This window comes from Astatotilapia calliptera, chromosome 17 (assembly GCF_900246225.1).
Source record: "Astatotilapia calliptera chromosome 17, fAstCal1.2, whole genome shotgun sequence".
NCBI lineage: Eukaryota > Metazoa > Chordata > Actinopteri > Cichliformes > Cichlidae > Astatotilapia > Astatotilapia calliptera.
Window position 1 is genome coordinate 10,630,162 of NC_039318.1, and position 17,915 is coordinate 10,648,076.

General features: G+C 41.5%; 2 protein-coding genes across 4 annotated transcripts; one reads left to right on the forward strand and one right to left on the reverse strand.

Annotated features, from left to right (window-relative positions):
• Window positions 1-489: 489 nt before the first annotated feature.
• LOC113009144 (calcium-binding mitochondrial carrier protein SCaMC-1) lies at window positions 490-11,771 on the forward strand. Of its 2 annotated transcripts, none has more exons than XM_026147292.1 (10): window positions 490-1,245; window positions 3,021-3,147; window positions 3,236-3,323; window positions 4,312-4,423; window positions 7,165-7,323; window positions 8,142-8,294; window positions 8,450-8,557; window positions 9,074-9,241; window positions 9,429-9,579; window positions 10,812-11,771. In XM_026147292.1, exons 1-10 carry the CDS (start codon window positions 1,066-1,068, stop codon window positions 10,991-10,993), a joined length of 1,428 nt encoding a protein of 475 aa, XP_026003077.1. In that variant the 5' UTR covers window positions 490-1,065; the 3' UTR covers window positions 10,994-11,771. The 2 variants fall into 2 exon arrangements, with proteins under 2 accessions (XP_026003077.1, XP_026003078.1); XM_026147293.1 differs by lacking the exon at window positions 490-1,245 and adding an exon at window positions 1,875-2,920.
• Window positions 11,772-12,870: 1,099 nt separating this feature from the next.
• LOC113009155 (transmembrane protein 69-like) lies at window positions 12,871-14,671 on the reverse strand. 2 transcript variants are annotated; one of them, XM_026147308.1, is made up of 3 exons: window positions 14,531-14,671; window positions 13,945-13,989; window positions 12,871-13,859 (listed from the first exon to the last, which is right to left on the reverse strand). In XM_026147308.1, the coding sequence occupies exons 2-3, from the start codon at window positions 13,987-13,989 to the stop codon at window positions 13,077-13,079; spliced, it is 828 nt and encodes a 275-aa protein (XP_026003093.1). In that variant the 5' UTR covers window positions 14,531-14,671; the 3' UTR covers window positions 12,871-13,076. The 2 variants fall into 2 exon arrangements, with proteins under 2 accessions (XP_026003093.1, XP_026003094.1); XM_026147309.1 differs by lacking the exon at window positions 14,531-14,671 and adding an exon at window positions 14,269-14,524.
• Between the last annotated feature and the right edge of the window lie 3,244 nt (window positions 14,672-17,915).

Consider the following 17,915-nt stretch of genomic DNA (forward strand, 5'->3'; position numbering starts at 1 on the left):
TTGAAGCTATTGATGACTAACCGGATGTGAAAGGATAACAGCTTTATGTTTGTTGCAAACCGAAGCCCGCCTCCTCTTTCGGCAGCACTGATTGGACAGATTACTACAAGAAAGCAAAACCAGCTGCTGTTTAGTTATTTGACGTTTGTCTCCATCTGGTGGTACATCGTAGGAACTGTACAGCCAATAAACTGTTGCACAACTTGCACAATTTAACAGCATATGTGTTATTCTAGAAACTTTTCCCATCCCTAGTAGCGGTTAAAAAGCTGTTCCCAAGCAGGATGAGAGAAAAGGAAGGTCCAATTAAACATGAAGATGTACAATTTCTCTGAAAGATTTAAACAAAATATGTCAAAGTGGCCTTGAAGAGCACCCCTCCCGTGCTTTGAGGCAATTACAAGCTTATGGGGTTAATTTTGCCCAGAACAGCTGCCGGATTCTTTTGAGTATGACTCACCGGATAGACAAAGATAAGTTATACCGACTTTGTACTGCAGACCGATGGGTACAGGATGACGATCCTTGCACACTAGGCTACTGTACAGTCTGAACGCGTGCGTGCGTTCGCGTGGGGACGTTTCCACCACAGCAAACCAAGTAAAAACGCCTAAAGGTGGACAAGACTTGAGAGGATGAGAAAAAGCTATAGTTGACTTGTGAGGAAATGTTGAAATGCCGCCCATGAGTAGTAGTAACAGAGCAGTGCGCGTGTGTTGTTGTTGAAGGGTGTGTCTCCGTGAGCGTGTGCGTGTGGGGACTAAAAAGAGGAGGTCTCCCAAACCGAGTCCCTCCACCGATCTGTACAGCGCTCCTACCTCATCCGCAAAAAGCTCTCTGTTGGCCAAATCTGCACATTATCGTGTGCCCGCTGGACTTTACACCGACGCCGACCCATAAGGACTTTTCTATCACTTCCCTAGGCTACACCGCGGAAGTCCTGAAACCAGAAGCGCAAGCCACAGGAATCAGTTGCCACATCAGATTGCTTACCCAGTTTCTGTTAGTGTGTGTGTGTGCGTGGAGCTCTACAGGCCTGCGACGTTTTTCATTTATAGTTTTAAGATGTATCAGGTGGCGAGGAAGCTCTTTTTTACGGACTGTCGATGCGCTGACAATGCGTCGAAAGCATACGAAGAGCTGTTCGCCAAGCTGGACACTAACAAGGATGGAAAAGTGGATGTGTCCGAGCTGAAGGCAGGCCTGGATGCTATGGGCATCAAGGCTGAGAAAGGGGCAGCTCAGGTAGAGTAACGGATCCAAACAGGAGTGCGCAGAAATCCCAAATACGGAGAGAAAACCACAACAAATATTTCTTGTAGCGGCAGCGTTAACCTTAAAAGAAGTGAAATTACAGCCGCCAGAGCAGCCAAGTGCAGTCAGATTGACTCTTAGAAGGTTATTTATTTGTTTTCGTTACCGATCTTTATGATGACTGGATTCTTATTTTTTGTGCGCATTACACTGACTTTTAACCAAGTGTCCGATTTTCGCAGGCAAAGGTCTGTCTTTGAGAGGATGCACGTGGTACTAATTTTTTGACTGACAAAATAGTGCAATTATAACATAATCGTCTCATCAGCTGATTGTTACACCCCAGGTTATTTTGGACCTCTAGACACCTAAGATTTGCAGTTCAGCCAGAGATAAAAGCGAGAGCGGTGTAGTGCAGCCTCAGTAATATTTTCACAAGTTGGAAAAAGTAAAAGTTCCCACGGCACCTCATCAGCAGAAGTTCAAATTCCTAGGAAGCTTTGGGAGCTTTTAAGGACTTGCTCTTGCTCTTAGAACTGAAGAATCTTCTCAGATGAGAGGTGAAACATCTTCAAGAAACTTAAAAAAGTCCAGACGCTTTTCTTTCCAATCTCCTTAGAATACGATGACCTGGATGACTGAGAACCTTCACAGACATACTATTAAGTACTTGTTTTTCAAGTTTATCCATGCCTAGTTAGGGTTAAAAGCATTTCTTAAGCCATCTAGATTCTAAATATTGTTGCATGCCCTTCCTTTCTTTGAGCAAGGCAATTAAGTCCATATACCTGCACAACAGGCTCCAAAAGATCTGACAGTAGTCTTGTCCTTAAACTAACACTAAAGCTCTCCTCCACAGTCACAAACAGTCACTTTTGTGTAGCTGCTGAAAATGCTCTTACTCTGAAAGTGCAGTATCTGTGAGAGGTTATTTCCACGTGCATGCTTTGTTGTCATGGCTTAAAAGTATTTTCTTCAGTTTCTTGAAAACAGCTTGAGTAGTGAAGACAAACTCTGAATTCTCTGGAATTGCACTCAGGACACCCAGGCGTCTGTAAAGAGCTGAAGGGATTGGAAAAAAAACTGCTCTAGAATTTTTAAAGCTGTCTCAAAGGTGAACTTTTACTGTGGGCTGAGACTGTAAGTGGAAGGTCCCACCTTTACTAATCAAACAACTGCACATTCCCCGCACATAACTGTGTAATAAATGGGTAGTAAGACAGATAACCTAATTTGGTCAGTGCCCTCATTCGGAGCAAAAATTCATCTGTCAAAACTATAATGCTCTCCTCCTTTGTGCTCTCATACAAACATACTGACAGTTCTCATTTGCTGGTTTACTTCTTAACAAAGAGCCAATGCTCATAACAGATTTGGTACCAGGCGTTATTTTTGTTTCCATTAATTCGCTTCAGCCTGGAGAAACAATGGATTTTTTTTGTCTTGATCTTGGGACATCGTCAACACTTGTGAAAGCAATGGCAGTAACTCGGGCAGACAGAAGGCTAAAAACACAGAGAGTGAGTTGAGATAAAGTAAAGGAGCATTTTGCTGCGTTATTCTGCCACCAACCGCCACAATCAGCCAGCTGCTGTTTGAGCAGGAGATGGAAGACTCCCCTTATGGCTCAGCAGAACCCAGACCTCTCCCTCCGCCTTATGAGGAGGTCAAACACCCGGCTGCAGCAAACAAATGAGGTACGGCAACACGAAGCAGAATGATTGCTAATATTCTGTGTGTGGGTGTGTTTTTTTTTTCCCCTTTAGAAAATCATTTCTTCTGGAGACAGAAACAAAGATGAGGGGCTCGACTTCAGCGAATTCTCCAAGTACCTGAAAGAACATGAGAAGAAATTACAACTGACCTTCAAGAGCTTGGACAAAAATAAAGATGGTACGGTGCCATTTTAATATGTAGCACATTTTAATATTGAAAATGCACAAAAAGAGAAAAAGTAGAAATAAATGCTTACTTTCTACAGGTCGTATAGACATTACGGAGATAAGGCAGTCACTTGCTGATCTGGGGCTGGAAATCAGCAAAGAGCATGCAGAGAAAATCCTTCAAAGGTATTTCAGCTTATTTATTTATTACAGCAGTGTCCCGAGCAAGACGAGAAAGAAAGCAGCCTGACAAGTTAAAGGTGGGAACCGTGTGAGCGACTGATAACTGGCTCAGTGTGTGGTTTGGCTGAAAAGAGGAGTGAGTGCACATGATAAGGAGCTGGCAAGATGTTTTACACTCCTGACGCGGCGCGTCGACACCAGAAAATAATATTTTCGAATTGCAAGTGCACGGCTGGTCGCTGACTTTGGACCAAGCCACGTCTTGTCAGTCAGAATATGTTTATTGGTGTGTTTAATGTCATGCTGATACTCAAACTCACTACACATTTGGATGTAAAGAAAGAGTAACACATGGTTTTAACACACAGTAGCAGTTTAGTGAGAATAAAAGAACTACTGGTATTGATTAAAACTCTGAAAACTCCTGTGTGTTTATCAGAATTACAGTTTGTTCCATAAATCCTTCATTATTTACAGAAACTAGTAAAAAAACATGTTACTGGTGGTTTTGGCCAGGCCTGCATGCTTGCTCACTTCACTCATGTATTATAGCATGTGCGTTAATTTATCATGTTATTTTTAAAATATTAATTATATTTATCTTATCATTATTTTATATTCAAAATATCAACACACACACACACACACACACACACACACACACACACACACACACACACACACACACACACACACAAAGAACAGTAAATACATATAAATACAGTCAGTTGTCAGTTGTGGTTCATGCTGCAGCACGGACTGAACTGTAATGCACAGGATTTGCATAAGCAAAGCTTGAAGCTGCACATGTGCAGGAGTACACATAACAGTGGAACTAAAGTAAACACAAAATGCAGTAACTGATGGGGGAAGTGGGGCTGGAGGGGCCAGTGAGGACAGTAGCAGAACATGAAAGTAGAGCAGTGGCATATTAAGTATACAGCCTCAATGGTTTAGTTTTTAAATAAATAAAAAAGCATCTAACCTACAGTATTGATGTGGATGGCACCATGACTGTGGACTGGAATGAATGGCGAGAGCACTTCCTGTTTAACCCAGCCACCAACCTGCAGGAGATCGTCCGCTACTGGAAGCACTCCACGGTAAGGAGTGCTACTCACTATCTCTACATTATGCTGTATGTGTCGCTGTTGTTTTAGCGTTTGCTTTGTTTGCAGTAGTTGGCATTAGTTTCAGATGGTTGCAGTTGTTGCTGATGTTTGAGTAGTTGGTGTGGTTGCAGTGGCTGGTGCAGGCAATTCCAGGTGTTGTTTTGCACTACTTCAATGGCTGGTTTTGTTGCAGAAGATGCCGTATTTCTTATTATTATTGGACATGGGTTGGTGTGTGTTTTAGGTAAAAAAAAAATAAAAAAAAATAAAAATCTATATATATATTGAAGTTTAAACTGCATACTGTTAATATTTTAGTTGCAGTGCAGGCTTCTGTCACAGAGAGGTGACACACAATAACGGATTTGGGGGAATTTTGGCAACAGATGAGTAGTGTGATTCGTTCATGACCAGGGCAGATGAAAGGGGGGAGGAGTCTGAAGAATTTGTCACTTGTGAATGAAATGAACTCTGAATGGTAAAAGAAATCTTCTTGAATGGAGCAAACATGAAACTCTGACATTTTATTAGATTATCAGGGAATAATCAAACCCTGAAGGGCTGCTGCCTATATTTAAGTACAGTTGCGTGCTAGAGGAGTGTCCACTTTCAGTCAGTGGTTAATCTCTAGCGTTCGCTGAGTTCATTCACTGGCATAAGCTCGGAAGTCTAATTAACCTTTGGTTTCTAAGCTTGGCAGAGATGAGCTAATTTCAGCCTGAGCTGTGGGTGGATTAGTGTATCATTTAGGAGGACTGGAGGAGGTGAGAGGAAGACTATTTAGTCTAGAAAGGAACAGGAGAGAAGAATCCGAGATGATGCGTCTGTGAGACTTGATGACTTGTTGGGAGCATCTATGGCAATGACAAGGTCTTGTTATTTCCAGCGTTCAAGCCGAAGCTCTTTGGATTTAGTGCGTTGCTCTGCGGACTGTCGACCTCTGTCTGGGCCCTTGATCAGAATCGTGTGAAGGATCCTGACGGGTCTGAGAACTGGTGTTTATAGGAGGGACTTTGTCCTTTGTTAGAACTGCTAGAGCTAGCAGCCTTATCAAAGGCTTGAGATGGCCTTGGTTCTGCTGCAGCCTCACCAGCAGCAACAGCAACGTCAGGAAAGCTGGTTTTTCCTCGACTTGGAAGATGATTGGCTGTATGAGGTGGATGTGGACATGGTAGGTTCTTGTATTCAGATGTTGAGTTTTGGTTGTCATGTGGTCATGGGTAAAAGTATTATTATCTTTAGCTGAGGCATGGTTGAGGTAGTTTAGAAATAGTGTAGCAATTATGTCCACCGGAGAACACAAGTTAATATTTTCACCTTTACATCATGTCAGGTATGAAGAGGCCCAGCCGCTGACTAGCATTCTTTAAAAACACATCATACCTGACGTAATGCACAGGTAATATAAGCTTCAAGGGTGCCAAGGCAAATTTCTAGCCAAATATAATTTTATAACACAGTGTTCTATTTGCAGATAAAACTAAAACTAATGTTAGCCGTCAACTCCTGCCTTAAAAATGTCTTAAGGGGGCAGATTTGTTATTTGTGGTTTGTTTAAAAAAAGGCTGATACATTACTGCAGTGGTAAAAGTAAAAAAAAACAAAAACCAAACCCCCCCTGCTGCATCTGTGATCTCAAAACGGCAACTTTACGTCAGTGACGCGCGGTGATGTAACTGATCTCGCAGCATGGACCTGTAGTTATGCAAGTTTTGGATAAGGATATGGCATGTGTCCCATCCTTCTAGGCATTACGTTTAAGGTGAAGCTGGGAATGTGTGGTTATGAGGCTGCCCAGCTTAGCTAAAAGTTCATCTGCAGAGTAGTCTAGTTTTGACACCTTTACATTTATTAATAAAGACGTGGTTTAATGATCGCTAAAATAGTTCCTGGGTTTTCCAAAGGGTGGCTGCATAGGCAGAAACCACCCTCACTAACTTCTGATGCAAACCATTTTGTTCTATAATAAGGCTTGAAGTGTGACAGAAACCGCTCAGTTCAGAAAGGGCCTTTAAGGGTTCTTCCTTCCTTCTAAACTGCATTTAAAAGGATTCAAAATGGTAGTGTAAGAGACAAAATCAGAATATAGAATAAAGCTCTTATGTTTTGACAGTAGTATCACACGCAAATCTGCAATTTCACCAGCTTTCAGGGACTATTTAGCTTTCTTTGACAAACTTACTGTAACAGCATAGTATCCAAATGATTGACCTAGCCAACATGTCATTAGATTGTGTTAAAGCCTTTATTTATTTTACATTTTGGCCATTTCCGTGATTTTTTTTTCTGTATATTTTGGAAAAGGGGATAGCGCTAATTAGCCAGTGCTAGCAAGCGAGCCCAATTATCAAAGAGCATTACCGGTACTTGTTCACTGTGAAAAAACAAAACAAAAAACACCTTATAACTGAGTAGTTAGCTTGGGAAAAGAAAAGTGTAGGAGCAACTTATGGTCTTACTGGACCTTAAAGGTGGAACTGCAATGGGGGTATTTTTTATTTTATTTTTTAGTATTAATAAATATATGTTGGATTTATTATTTGATAAATGTATTCTATTTTTTAAAGAGTGAATATTTTATTTATTTTTGTAAATAATAAATAATTCTACTAATAATTACAGAGGTTACAGGATTAAGACTGTCCCAGAGGCTATGTGCATCTTTTATAGACAGTCTATTCTCAGCCGTCAGTCTCTTTGACTGTGACTTGATTGTACTGTATTGGGTGTAGGTTTTGGACATTGGTGACAGCCTCACCATCCCAGATGAGTTCACAGAGGAAGAGAAGACGACAGGTCTGTGGTGGAAGCAGCTGTCTGCAGGAGCAGTGGCGGGTGCTGTGTCCCGTACAGGAACCGCCCCTCTGGACAGAATGAAGGTGTTCATGCAGGTGGGTCAAGATTTCTTTTAGATTTTATAAAATTCCTGTTGGGTTGTTCATCGGTCCTTTTCTCCAGGAACTGGATTTTTACTAAATGTGTGCATTGGTCCATGTGGTGATAAGTGTGCTTCAAAATGCTGGTCTTGTGTTAGTTTGGGTTATCCTGTTTTTAAAAAATACCATATAAATACATTCAGCAGACACTTTATTAGGTACATCTTGCTAGTACTGGGTTGGATTCACTTTTCCCTTCAGAACTGCTTTCATTCTTCATGGAAAAGATTCAGCACGGTGTTGGAAACATTCCTCAGAGATTTTGCTACATATTGACATGACGTCATCACATAGTTGCTGCAGATTTGTCGGCTGCACATCATGATACAAATCTCCCGTTCCACCACACCCCAAAAGGCTCTCTATTGGATTGTGATCAGTACAGTAAACTTGCTATCATGTTCAAGAAACCAGTTGATTTAAGCTTAGTGACATGATGCATTATGCTCCTGGAAGCAGCCATCAGAAGGTGGGTACACGGTGGTTATAAAGGGATGGAAATGGCCACCATTAGCACTCAGGTAAGCTCTATTGGTAGCAATGGGTCCAAAGTGTACCAAAGTAAATATCCCCCACACCATTACACCATCACCACCAGCCTGACCCAATGATTCATGGCATCGTGGATCCATGCTTATATGCTAACCACTGTACTATATTCAAACTCATTTAAATCACCCTTCTTCTCCATTCTGATGCTCACTTTGAATTTCAGCAATTGAATTTCGAGCCCTTGCTGCTTAGTTATAACTTAAAAGTGCTTTTCCCCCCAGGTGCACGCTTCTACAACCAACAAAATCAGCCTGGTCAGCGGCTTTAAGCAAATGCTAAAAGAAGGAGGGGTGGCTTCTTTGTGGAGAGGAAATGGTATCAATGTCATGAAGATCGCCCCCGAGACAGCCATTAAATTCATGGCTTATGAACAGGTAAATTCTCCTCCTCTTTACAGACTCCAGTATAAATCGCAGCTTATGTTCACGTTAAATGTTACATGTTGAGAACTACTAACACTAGCACTCACTTTTGTCACTGATGTGTGATCCTGCTGAGCCGTTCGGTTTTCATGTTCCCGTGTCACCAGTATAAGAAGCTGCTGTCCAGTGAACCGGGTAAGGTGAAGTCCCACGAGAGGTTCATGGCAGGATCGTTGGCTGGAGCCACCGCACAAACTGCCATCTACCCCATGGAGGTGAGTGGAAGTGTAGTCTTTACAGCACAGATGCATAAAGAGTGCACGTGTGGATGATAGTAACAGGAGGAGGCACCACAGGAGGGGCAAGCAAGTTTCCATATCAAATATGGAGACACATGGGGGCAGGGATAGCTCAGTAGGTAAAGTGGTTGCCTCATGATCGGAAGGTTGGGGGTTCGAATCCACTGAACGGCTACACTGAGGTACCCCTGAGCAAGTTACCGTCCCCACGCACTGCTCCCTGGGCGCTCCATTGGTGGCTGCCCACTTCTTCACTGAGTGAATGCAGAGGAGTAATTTCTCTACGGGGACTAACGCATACACCCACATTATAGATGGTGCAGTTTTATTGGTTTGTTAATTACCTCATGTGTCTTGTTTGATCATATCTTAGTGTCCAAACAAATTTTAGATGTCTTAACCAATCCAGTAGCATAAAAGATGCAGTAACACGTTAAGTCAAACGTGCAGCCTGATGTAAAACAGCCACACTAATCATCTTTGTCTCTTCAGGTGATGAAAACCCGTATGACCCTAAGGAAAACCGGACAGTACTCGGGAATGTTTGACTGTGCCAAGAAAGTCCTGAAGAATGAGGGAGTGAAGGCATTTTACAAGGGCTACATTCCCAATATTCTGGGCATTATCCCCTACGCTGGGATAGATCTGGCAGTGTATGAGGTAAATCCTGATGAATCATTCCTGTCTGGAAAAATGTTCGGAAGGTTCAGAATCACCTACAACACTATGCTTCCATAGAAAACTCCATTTTAATCTGTTTAAGCATCGCTTGTGTGCTGATTTTGCAAAATATTATGCATCAACCCTCACTCTCATCTGTCATTCATTCCTGTGTATTCCATACCAGAGCTTGAAGAACTTCTGGTTGTCCCACTATGCCAAAGACACAGCCAATCCAGGGGTTCTGGTGCTGCTGGGCTGTGGTACCATTTCCAGCACCTGCGGCCAGCTGGCCAGCTATCCCCTGGCTCTGATCCGAACCCGCATGCAAGCACAAGGTACGGTGAACCAAACCTTATTAAAGAAATAGCCCCCTTTATTAATGCTTGCATTTAACTTGTAGTACCATAATGCCACTGAGTTGTTCAGAGATTATAAAGTGTTTTACGAGGAAATTCAAGATTTTTTCATGAAATCTCTGCTTAAATGGAAAATTAATAAATCTATGTGAGTTCTTTATAACTACTCTGTTTATTAGACATTTGAGCCATGCATGTGCTTCAGTATTCAAGAGAGGAAACGGTAAAGGACCTGAATGAGTGCTGAGACCATTTAAAGTAAAACTACAAGAGTACAAAATATCATAAACAAGCCCTTTATCTAAATTTTACTTGCAGTAATGTGAAAAAAGCCCCAAGTTTTTATAGGACATCATTTAAAAACATGATTTAAAAAACATCACCTGATTCTTAACAGGTCTTAAGTGCTTGAGGTTTTCCGTTTGATTTCATTAGTCTCTCGTCATTAAGCTTTGCTGCATTTGTGCACAGCTCTCGTAAGGTTTTGCTCTTTTTTTGCAATTTCTCTGAGCATCATACATTCTGTGGATAATCTTTTTCACTGCAGGATGATTATAACCCTTCTCAGACTGATGAGCAGCAACAGTTGCATCTCTAAGATCATTGCTGATGTTTTTCCTCCTTGGCGTTGTGTTAACTGCCAAAACTTCTGCTTTAATACAGGTGCTCATACTGGCTGATGATTAGTAATCAAGTGCATTTGATTAGCAGTATCGGCTACTTTGTTTTTTACCAGCTGGTTCTGCATTTTACAATTTAAAAAAAAATAGCACTGTAAAATATGTCAAGTATTATTGTTTCTTTAGAAGTTCTGTTTAAATAATTTAAGACTTCCAAATGATGATATATAAAACACCTGAAACATGGTGGGCCACCAAAAAGTATCCACATAAATATACTGGAATAGGTTTTATTTTGCATTTGTCTCTTAACTTCAATGAGGTATCATTCAAATAAAAGAAATACTTCAAAACTGTCCACAGAGGGGGTTAAATAACCTTAAAACCGTGGTTATGAGGTTTAACTGAGGACTTTGTGCTTTATTCTGAAGTCATCAACATTTACACTTGGAAAACAATTTTCAGTTCTTTAATCTAAGCTAATTTCAAACATATGCTGCTTATAAGCAGCCAATACTTCTAAAATCTAGAGATTTTAAACATGAGGAGATCTTTTTCTTCACTCATCTGGCTTTACCTTTCTTTTCTCAGCTTCTGTTGAGGGCTCAGAGCAGCTGCCGATGAATCTGATGGTGAAGAAGATTATGAAAAAGGAGGGCTTCTTTGGACTTTACCGCGGCATCCTGCCCAATTTCATGAAAGTCATACCAGCCGTCAGCATTAGCTACGTGGTGTACGAGTACATGCGGTCTGGTCTGGGTATTCAGAAGTAGGCAGCAGAGTTCTCAGTGACCGCATGTGTTTACGAGTGCAAGAAAAGGTGCACCCAACTTTTTTTTTAAATTTCAAAACACTCCCTCCTTTTTTACATATGTTGTTTGCCCTTGTTTACCTGCAGTCCACTGAGACCGCAGGCCTTTGCTCATACAAAGAAAATCCTGCAGCGCTAACGCAGGGCTGACAGTGAGTAGGAAGATCTCTACAAAGTTTCCAAATGTTGTTTATGTTGATTGTGCACTCCTAGCTTTATGTACTCCAACAAGCCTCATGATCTACTTCAGATCAGTTCATCTCTGGCTTTGAAAACCAAGAACACTTATCAGGGTAATTTCTTTTTGGTTTAATTGTTGAATAGAAACGTTACTCTAATATTTAATCAAAAAGTCCAAGAAGTCACCTGCTGCAATCTTCTGTTTTTTTGTTTATCTTCTTATCATCAAAAATAATTTGACCAAGTCCCACGTGTGGTGGGAAAACTGTTTCACAAAGAAATCCAAAGAAACTAAAACAAACAAACAAGTGCAATACTGTATTTACACATTGTGTGACATCTGAGAGAGGTTTGACTTTTTAATAAGGGATTTCATCTGAGGGTCATTGGTTCATTTAAAGGGTCTTTTTATACGGGACAGAAGTAGAATTGTGCCTTATATGTTTTTTTATTCTCAGATATCTGTGGACTTCAACACCCCTGTTTTCTCTTGCCTTTCTTTCAAATATGTCTTTATTAGGCGCTGGTGTTTATGTGAATAAATCTGGATACAAATGTTAGAAGATGTGCGTGCATTTCTTTTCAAACATCAATAAAATTATTTGTTGTCCAGCTGAGACAATTAGTGTACAGTGAGCCCAGGTTTTTATTCTACACTGTGTTCACGTCTCTGGCCTCGTGTGACACTCGATCGCTGAGGCTTTAAGTAGAGATTAGTCCACTTCAGGTCTTATGTAATAACTGCTTTCCCTGGTGATGTCAATACTACAGTGTAACAGTGGAGCTGCTAATTTGAAGTGCAAATGTTGCCTAAAAAATATGCAATTTTCATTTAACAACTCAAAACGTAATATGGGCAAATTCTTTGAATCAGGTAGGAAAAAAGGGCTATAAGACCATCAGCAGGAATCCAATTATTTGGAAATGGAAGAAATATAAAATGACCATCAATCGTCCCCAGTGTGGAGATCCATGCAAGATCTTACCTCACTGGATGAGGATGATCATGAGATAAGAGGTAGATCAGCTCAAACCGCACAGGAGGAGCCTGTTAATGACCTAAAGGCAGTTAGGACCACAGGCATCAAGGACATCATTCATTCAACACAACACGCTGTAATAGGCTGAGATCTTGCAACACATGTTCAGGCCAGTCTAAATGATTCTGCGATGAATTGGGAGAAAGTGTTGTGATCAAATGAAACCATAATCGGAGCTCTTTGGCATCAAATGAAGAAGAGAAATGCTGAGTATGACCCAAACACCAGCATCACAACAGTCAGGCATGTTTTTCTGCTATGGGGTTCAGAGCAACTGTTTGTTTCTTTTAAAATATTTTCAAAGTGAGCAAACTTACAAATTTTGTAGGAGATAGAACAATTATCTTCCCCAGTGTGTGTTAAATATTAACTCAGTAAGAAGATTACAATTTCAGTGTCTTTTATTTTCCTTCTTGCTTCATACAATATGAACATCCTTGACTTTGGCGTCTCCTAGTGGTTTTAAAAATCACTGACACATGATTCTTCTCTATAATATGAAAGACTAGGTTCAAGTTTAATGTAATGGATTTATGTGGAAGAGAAAACAGTATGGAACAAATTTTGTCCACATTACCATGAACAAGTGGAACACATGTTACTAAAAGGTAGACAGACAGACTTGAATTTTATTTATTTATTTTTATCTCTGGTTTGCTTTAACAGAGTTCAGTTTGTAACATGATATTTAACACAGGCAACTTCTAGAAACAGAGATCAACCCAACAGGTTCAGAGATCATCAATATCAAGAAAAACTTTGAAGTCAGATCACCCAAATAAAGATTTAGCACAACCCAGGGATGCCTTGTCCAGCCAAATGTCATCAATCCCTGAAAATGCTCTTCTCTGGGTATGAACCGTTCATTATAAGGGTGCCTAAGAGAGAAAAAAACGCAACAGTGGTCAGGATGGCGCGCAGGGCTTTGAACCAACTGGGGTAAGTGGGAAGGAGAGACAGATCATAATGGAGTGAGATTCCGAGTCCCATGATGACCATGGTGGCAGCAGGAACAATGCTGTCACTCATCAGCATGGCCACCCAGGCCAAGAGGGAGGGGACGACGCTGTTGGCCAGGTTTATCCAGTCAGGTTTTGCTGGGCTGCTCTCGGGAAGAGCGAATCCCCATCTCGCTCCACCAAGGAAAGAAATGATGGAGGCAGCATAGGCTAGCTGGGCATAAGCCAACTCTGGGTAGTAGCTCTCAGTCACAGCCATAAACAAGGTGGGTGAGACGAAGGGGACAAGCCCCGAAAACCCCAGGTAGAGGGCAGGTCTGGGACTTTTCAAAAAGTCCTTCATGTCATAGCGCAACAGATCGAGTTCTCTAGGGGGAGGTTCAGGCAGTGCTCGCTTTTTCAACCTCGCAACAGAAGTGTGGAAGTGTTGGCTCCTCATCCAAAAAGAAGCATCATGATTCTGGTTTCTATGGAAGAGGTCAGTCTTATTAAAACTAAACACAGCAAGAGCTTTTGCTTGTCCTGTTCCTCTTCCTGCAAACCAGAGACTAGCTGGTGAAGCCCAGCTGGAAGATACAGATCCACAAACAGAAGCCCCAGTCCCAGCTGACGGCCAGCATTTTTGCATAGGACCTGCCCAGCGTAATACCTGGAAAGATATTCACGATATATATATTTTTTTAAGTTATAAAACTACAAAAAGCAATGAAAAGGTAAAATCATGTGTATGTTACCTTCTGGGCTGCAAAGCTGCCTTTTCTGAATATAACAGAAAGCATCTAATGAAAAATGGGACAAAGGAATGGTTAAGATGAGCACACAATAAAGGTCACATAAAAACACAGGGAGGAATTTTTAATGTTGACAAATCTTCTGATTTTAAAACATCTGTAAATTTCAACCTTGTCTATCAAGCGTTTTTAAAGGAATATGAATCAGAATAAATAAAGGAATGATAATAATAAACGTATCAATTGTAGCAATAACTTCAGACTGACGACAGAGAAAATCGTCTGTTCAAGGGTACAGGTGTTGTTGTTAAACTAATCAGGCTTTACCTTTGCCTCTCGCTTACGCTGCTAGGTGAAGTGTCTCCGGTACGACAATTATGCAGTTCAGTTACACATAATAATACATTATATCACATAAATGAATAATTAGACGTAAATTCGAGGATTTGGCACCCCTGTCGCTTTGTAGCGGAGTCCTCCTAGAAGGACCTACATGTGTGTCTCTGTTGATAACACCGGCTGATACGTCAAACAAACGTTACACGGCTAAAGCGCCAACATCTGCGGTTCAGGGAGATGACAACATTACCTTTATTTCAGCAGGTAAACTTCATACTTTTAAAGCTGTTTCTCCCCAGGGTCAGCGAGCACCCAGCCTACCCAGCTCTGGTACACAGCTATTTACTTCCGTGTTTGAACCTTGGCTTCTACAATTTCAGTTCCGCTACAGTGGCGTTGACAGAAACGAGTTGTCGTTCAGTTTGCATTTGTCTCTTAAATTCAATGAGGTATAATTCAAATAAAACAGAAGTATTTCAAAACTGTCCACGGAGCGGGTTAAATAACCTTAAAACCGTGGTTATGAGGTTTAACTGATGACTTTGTGCTTTATTCTGAAGTCATCAACATTTACACTCGGAAAACAATTTTCAGTTCTTTAAGTAAGGATTTATAGTACGACAAACAGCGGCAAATTCTGTTTTGTTCGTTTTTTCTTTCTTTTTTTGTTTAACAATTTGACGTAAAAACAATACGTCTTAGACGTAACGGAAGGCCTAAACATAACTAGGACACATAAAGAAAACTAAATGTAAACTTAAACAAACGGGAAAAAATATTAGACTTGGTTATTTACATAATGAGGTTGTTTAATATGAAATTATTTCACATTTGTGAAAAGAATTTGGCGTGACTGCATTGTGTGGCAATAGTTGATCAGTCCTGCACTGTAGTTTGTAGGAACTTTAGCACATAAAAAAACCCAACCTGGCCACCTGACATCAACTATAAACTACAAAGCAAAACAGTCTAAACTATACTATGAAGATGAAACACAGCTCTTGTGCTTGATACAGTGCTTTCCATCCTCATGCAACTTATTTAAATCTAAGAATGTTGGTCTTATTTCCAACACAGTTAAGTCAGCATTCTTGTGCATACGGTCATTAAGATCTGCAGCTGGACGGCAGTGGACTTTTCAAAGAGCAGATTTCGTGTCCTTGATATGCACGTGATTATTCTTCAGTGTGAACATGAAAACTGGTCCTTCGGCTGTTTAGAAGATACTCAGGATTCCTTTGTGAACTTCCAGCCATCATTGGTAGATTTTGTGGTTTGAATTTATTTCATTTGGGCATAGTCTGTAATTTTGTGGTGTTTAAACTCTTTAATAATTCAACTTTAAAAAAAAAAACAAAAACAAACAAACAACTTATTAATAACCGAATTTGAAATAAAATGGAACCGAGTGAAGCTCTTACCAGCGTGCATTTTCTTCAACTCCCAGTTTTTGCTTCCTCCTTATGGATAACTGTGCAGAGCTCAATGAATGTGTCTGAATCTGTCTGAATATCTTTTAGGTATAAATGTGATTAAAAAGTGGGAAAAAAGTAAACTCAGAAAGAAAAGGTATGTTAGGTACAGTTTGTGTAAATTTTATGTTATTTTTATTTAGCGAACTTTACGTTGACTGAAAACAGCATTTAAATTGCATTTACCATTTTGTTACATTAGTGATAAACATGCAGTCAGAATTATATTTTGTCCTTATTTTGATGTTTACATGAATAAGGACATGAGGGTGTGTTCCAACCTCATGTCCCCCTGTAGTTGCTGTGTTCCAACTACAGGGGGATCACACTCCTCAGCCTCCCTGGGAAAGTCTATGCCAGGGTGCTGGAAAGGAGAGTTCGTCCGTTAGTCGAACCCCGGATACAGGAGGAACAATGCGGTTTTCGTCCTGGTCGCGGAACACTGGACCAGCTCTTTATCCTCTCCAGGATACTTGAGGGTGCATGGGAGTTTGCCCAACCAGTCTACATGTGTTTTGTGGACTTGGAGAAGGCATTCGACCGTGTCCCTCGGGGTGTCCTGTGGGAGGTGTTGCGGGAATATGGGGTGTCTGGCCCATTGCTACGGGCCATTCGATCCCTATACAACCGTTGCAAGAGCTTGGTTCGCATTGCCGGCAATAAGTCGGACTCGTTCCCGGTGGGTGATGGGCTCCGCCAGGGCTGCCCTTTGTCTCCGGTTCTGTTCATAATTTTTATGGACAGGATTTCTAGGCGCAGCCAAGTGGCGGAGGGCTTTCGCTTTGGTGGCCTCAGAATCTCATCTCTGATTTTTGCAGATGATGTGGTTCTGTTGGCTTCATCGGGTGAAGGCCTCCAGCTCGCACTGGAACGGTTCGCAGCCGAGTGTGAAGCAGCGGGAATGAGGATCAGCACCTCCAAATCCGAGGCCATGGTTCTCAGCCGGAAAAGGGTGGAGTGCCCACTCCGGGTCGGGGATGAGTTCCTGCCCCAAGTGAAGGAGTTCAAGTATCTCGGGGTCCTGTTCGCGAGTGATGGGAGAAGGGAGCCGGAGATCGACAGACGGATTGGGGCTGCAGCTGCAGTAATGCGGACGCTGCACCGGTCCGTCGTGGTGAAGAGGGAGCTGAGTGTAAAAGCGAAGCTCTCAATTTACCGGTCGATCTACGTCCCTACCCTCACCTATGGCCACGAGCTGTGGGTAGTGACCGAAAGAACGAGGTCGCGGATACAAGCGGCAGAAATGAGCTTCCTCCGAAGGGTGGCTGGCCTCTCCCTTAGAGATAGGGTGAGAAGTTCGGCCATCCGGGAGGGGCTCAGAGTAGAGCAGCTGCTGCTCCACATCGAAAGGAGCCAGCTGAGGTGGTTCGGGCATCTGACAAGGATGCCCCCTGGGCGCCTCCTGGGTGAGGTGTTCCAGGCATGTCCCACCGGGAGGAGGCCCCGGGGCAGACCCAGGACACGCTGGAGAGATTATATCTCTCGGCTGGCCTGGGAACGCCTTGGTATTCCCCCGGACAAGCTGGAGGAGGTGGCTGGGGAGAGGGAGGTCTGGGCCTCTTTGCTTAGGCTGCTGCCCCCGCGACCCGGCCCCGGACAAAGCGGATGAGGATGGATGGATGGATGGATGAATGCTGTTAGAATTTTATAATTTCCAGTGAGCAATCAAGACAGACAGTAGTAGTTATTATAGTTTTGTATTTTCTACTTAGGCTTTATTTTTTTATTATTTTGACTCATTTTTGCTTTTAATTCAGTTTCGTTTCAGTTAATTTCCAGAGTGGATTTTCTTCTTTCAAAAAAAGTTTGACTTGTTTAAAAAGGTTTAGTTTAGTTTTTTTAGTTTCTGTATTAGTTTTAGTCTTTTTATTTGTGTAAAGCATGAACCATGAAATAATTGCGAGAACATTCTATTAAAAACAAATATGAATAAATAAATAAGAATGAATTGGCATATAAAAGATCTCACCCTATGGTAAGCCCGAGCCCTCCTACAACCTTGATCAGGAAGAGAATGGATGGGTGAATATAGGAGGATGAATATAGTAGTTCAAGTTATCATTAAAAAATAACTTTTACTACAATTTATTGGTTAAAATTTCTTGTGCAATTTATTCTGTTTTTTCAGTAAAAAAAAAAAGATGATGTAAAGGTTTTAAACAC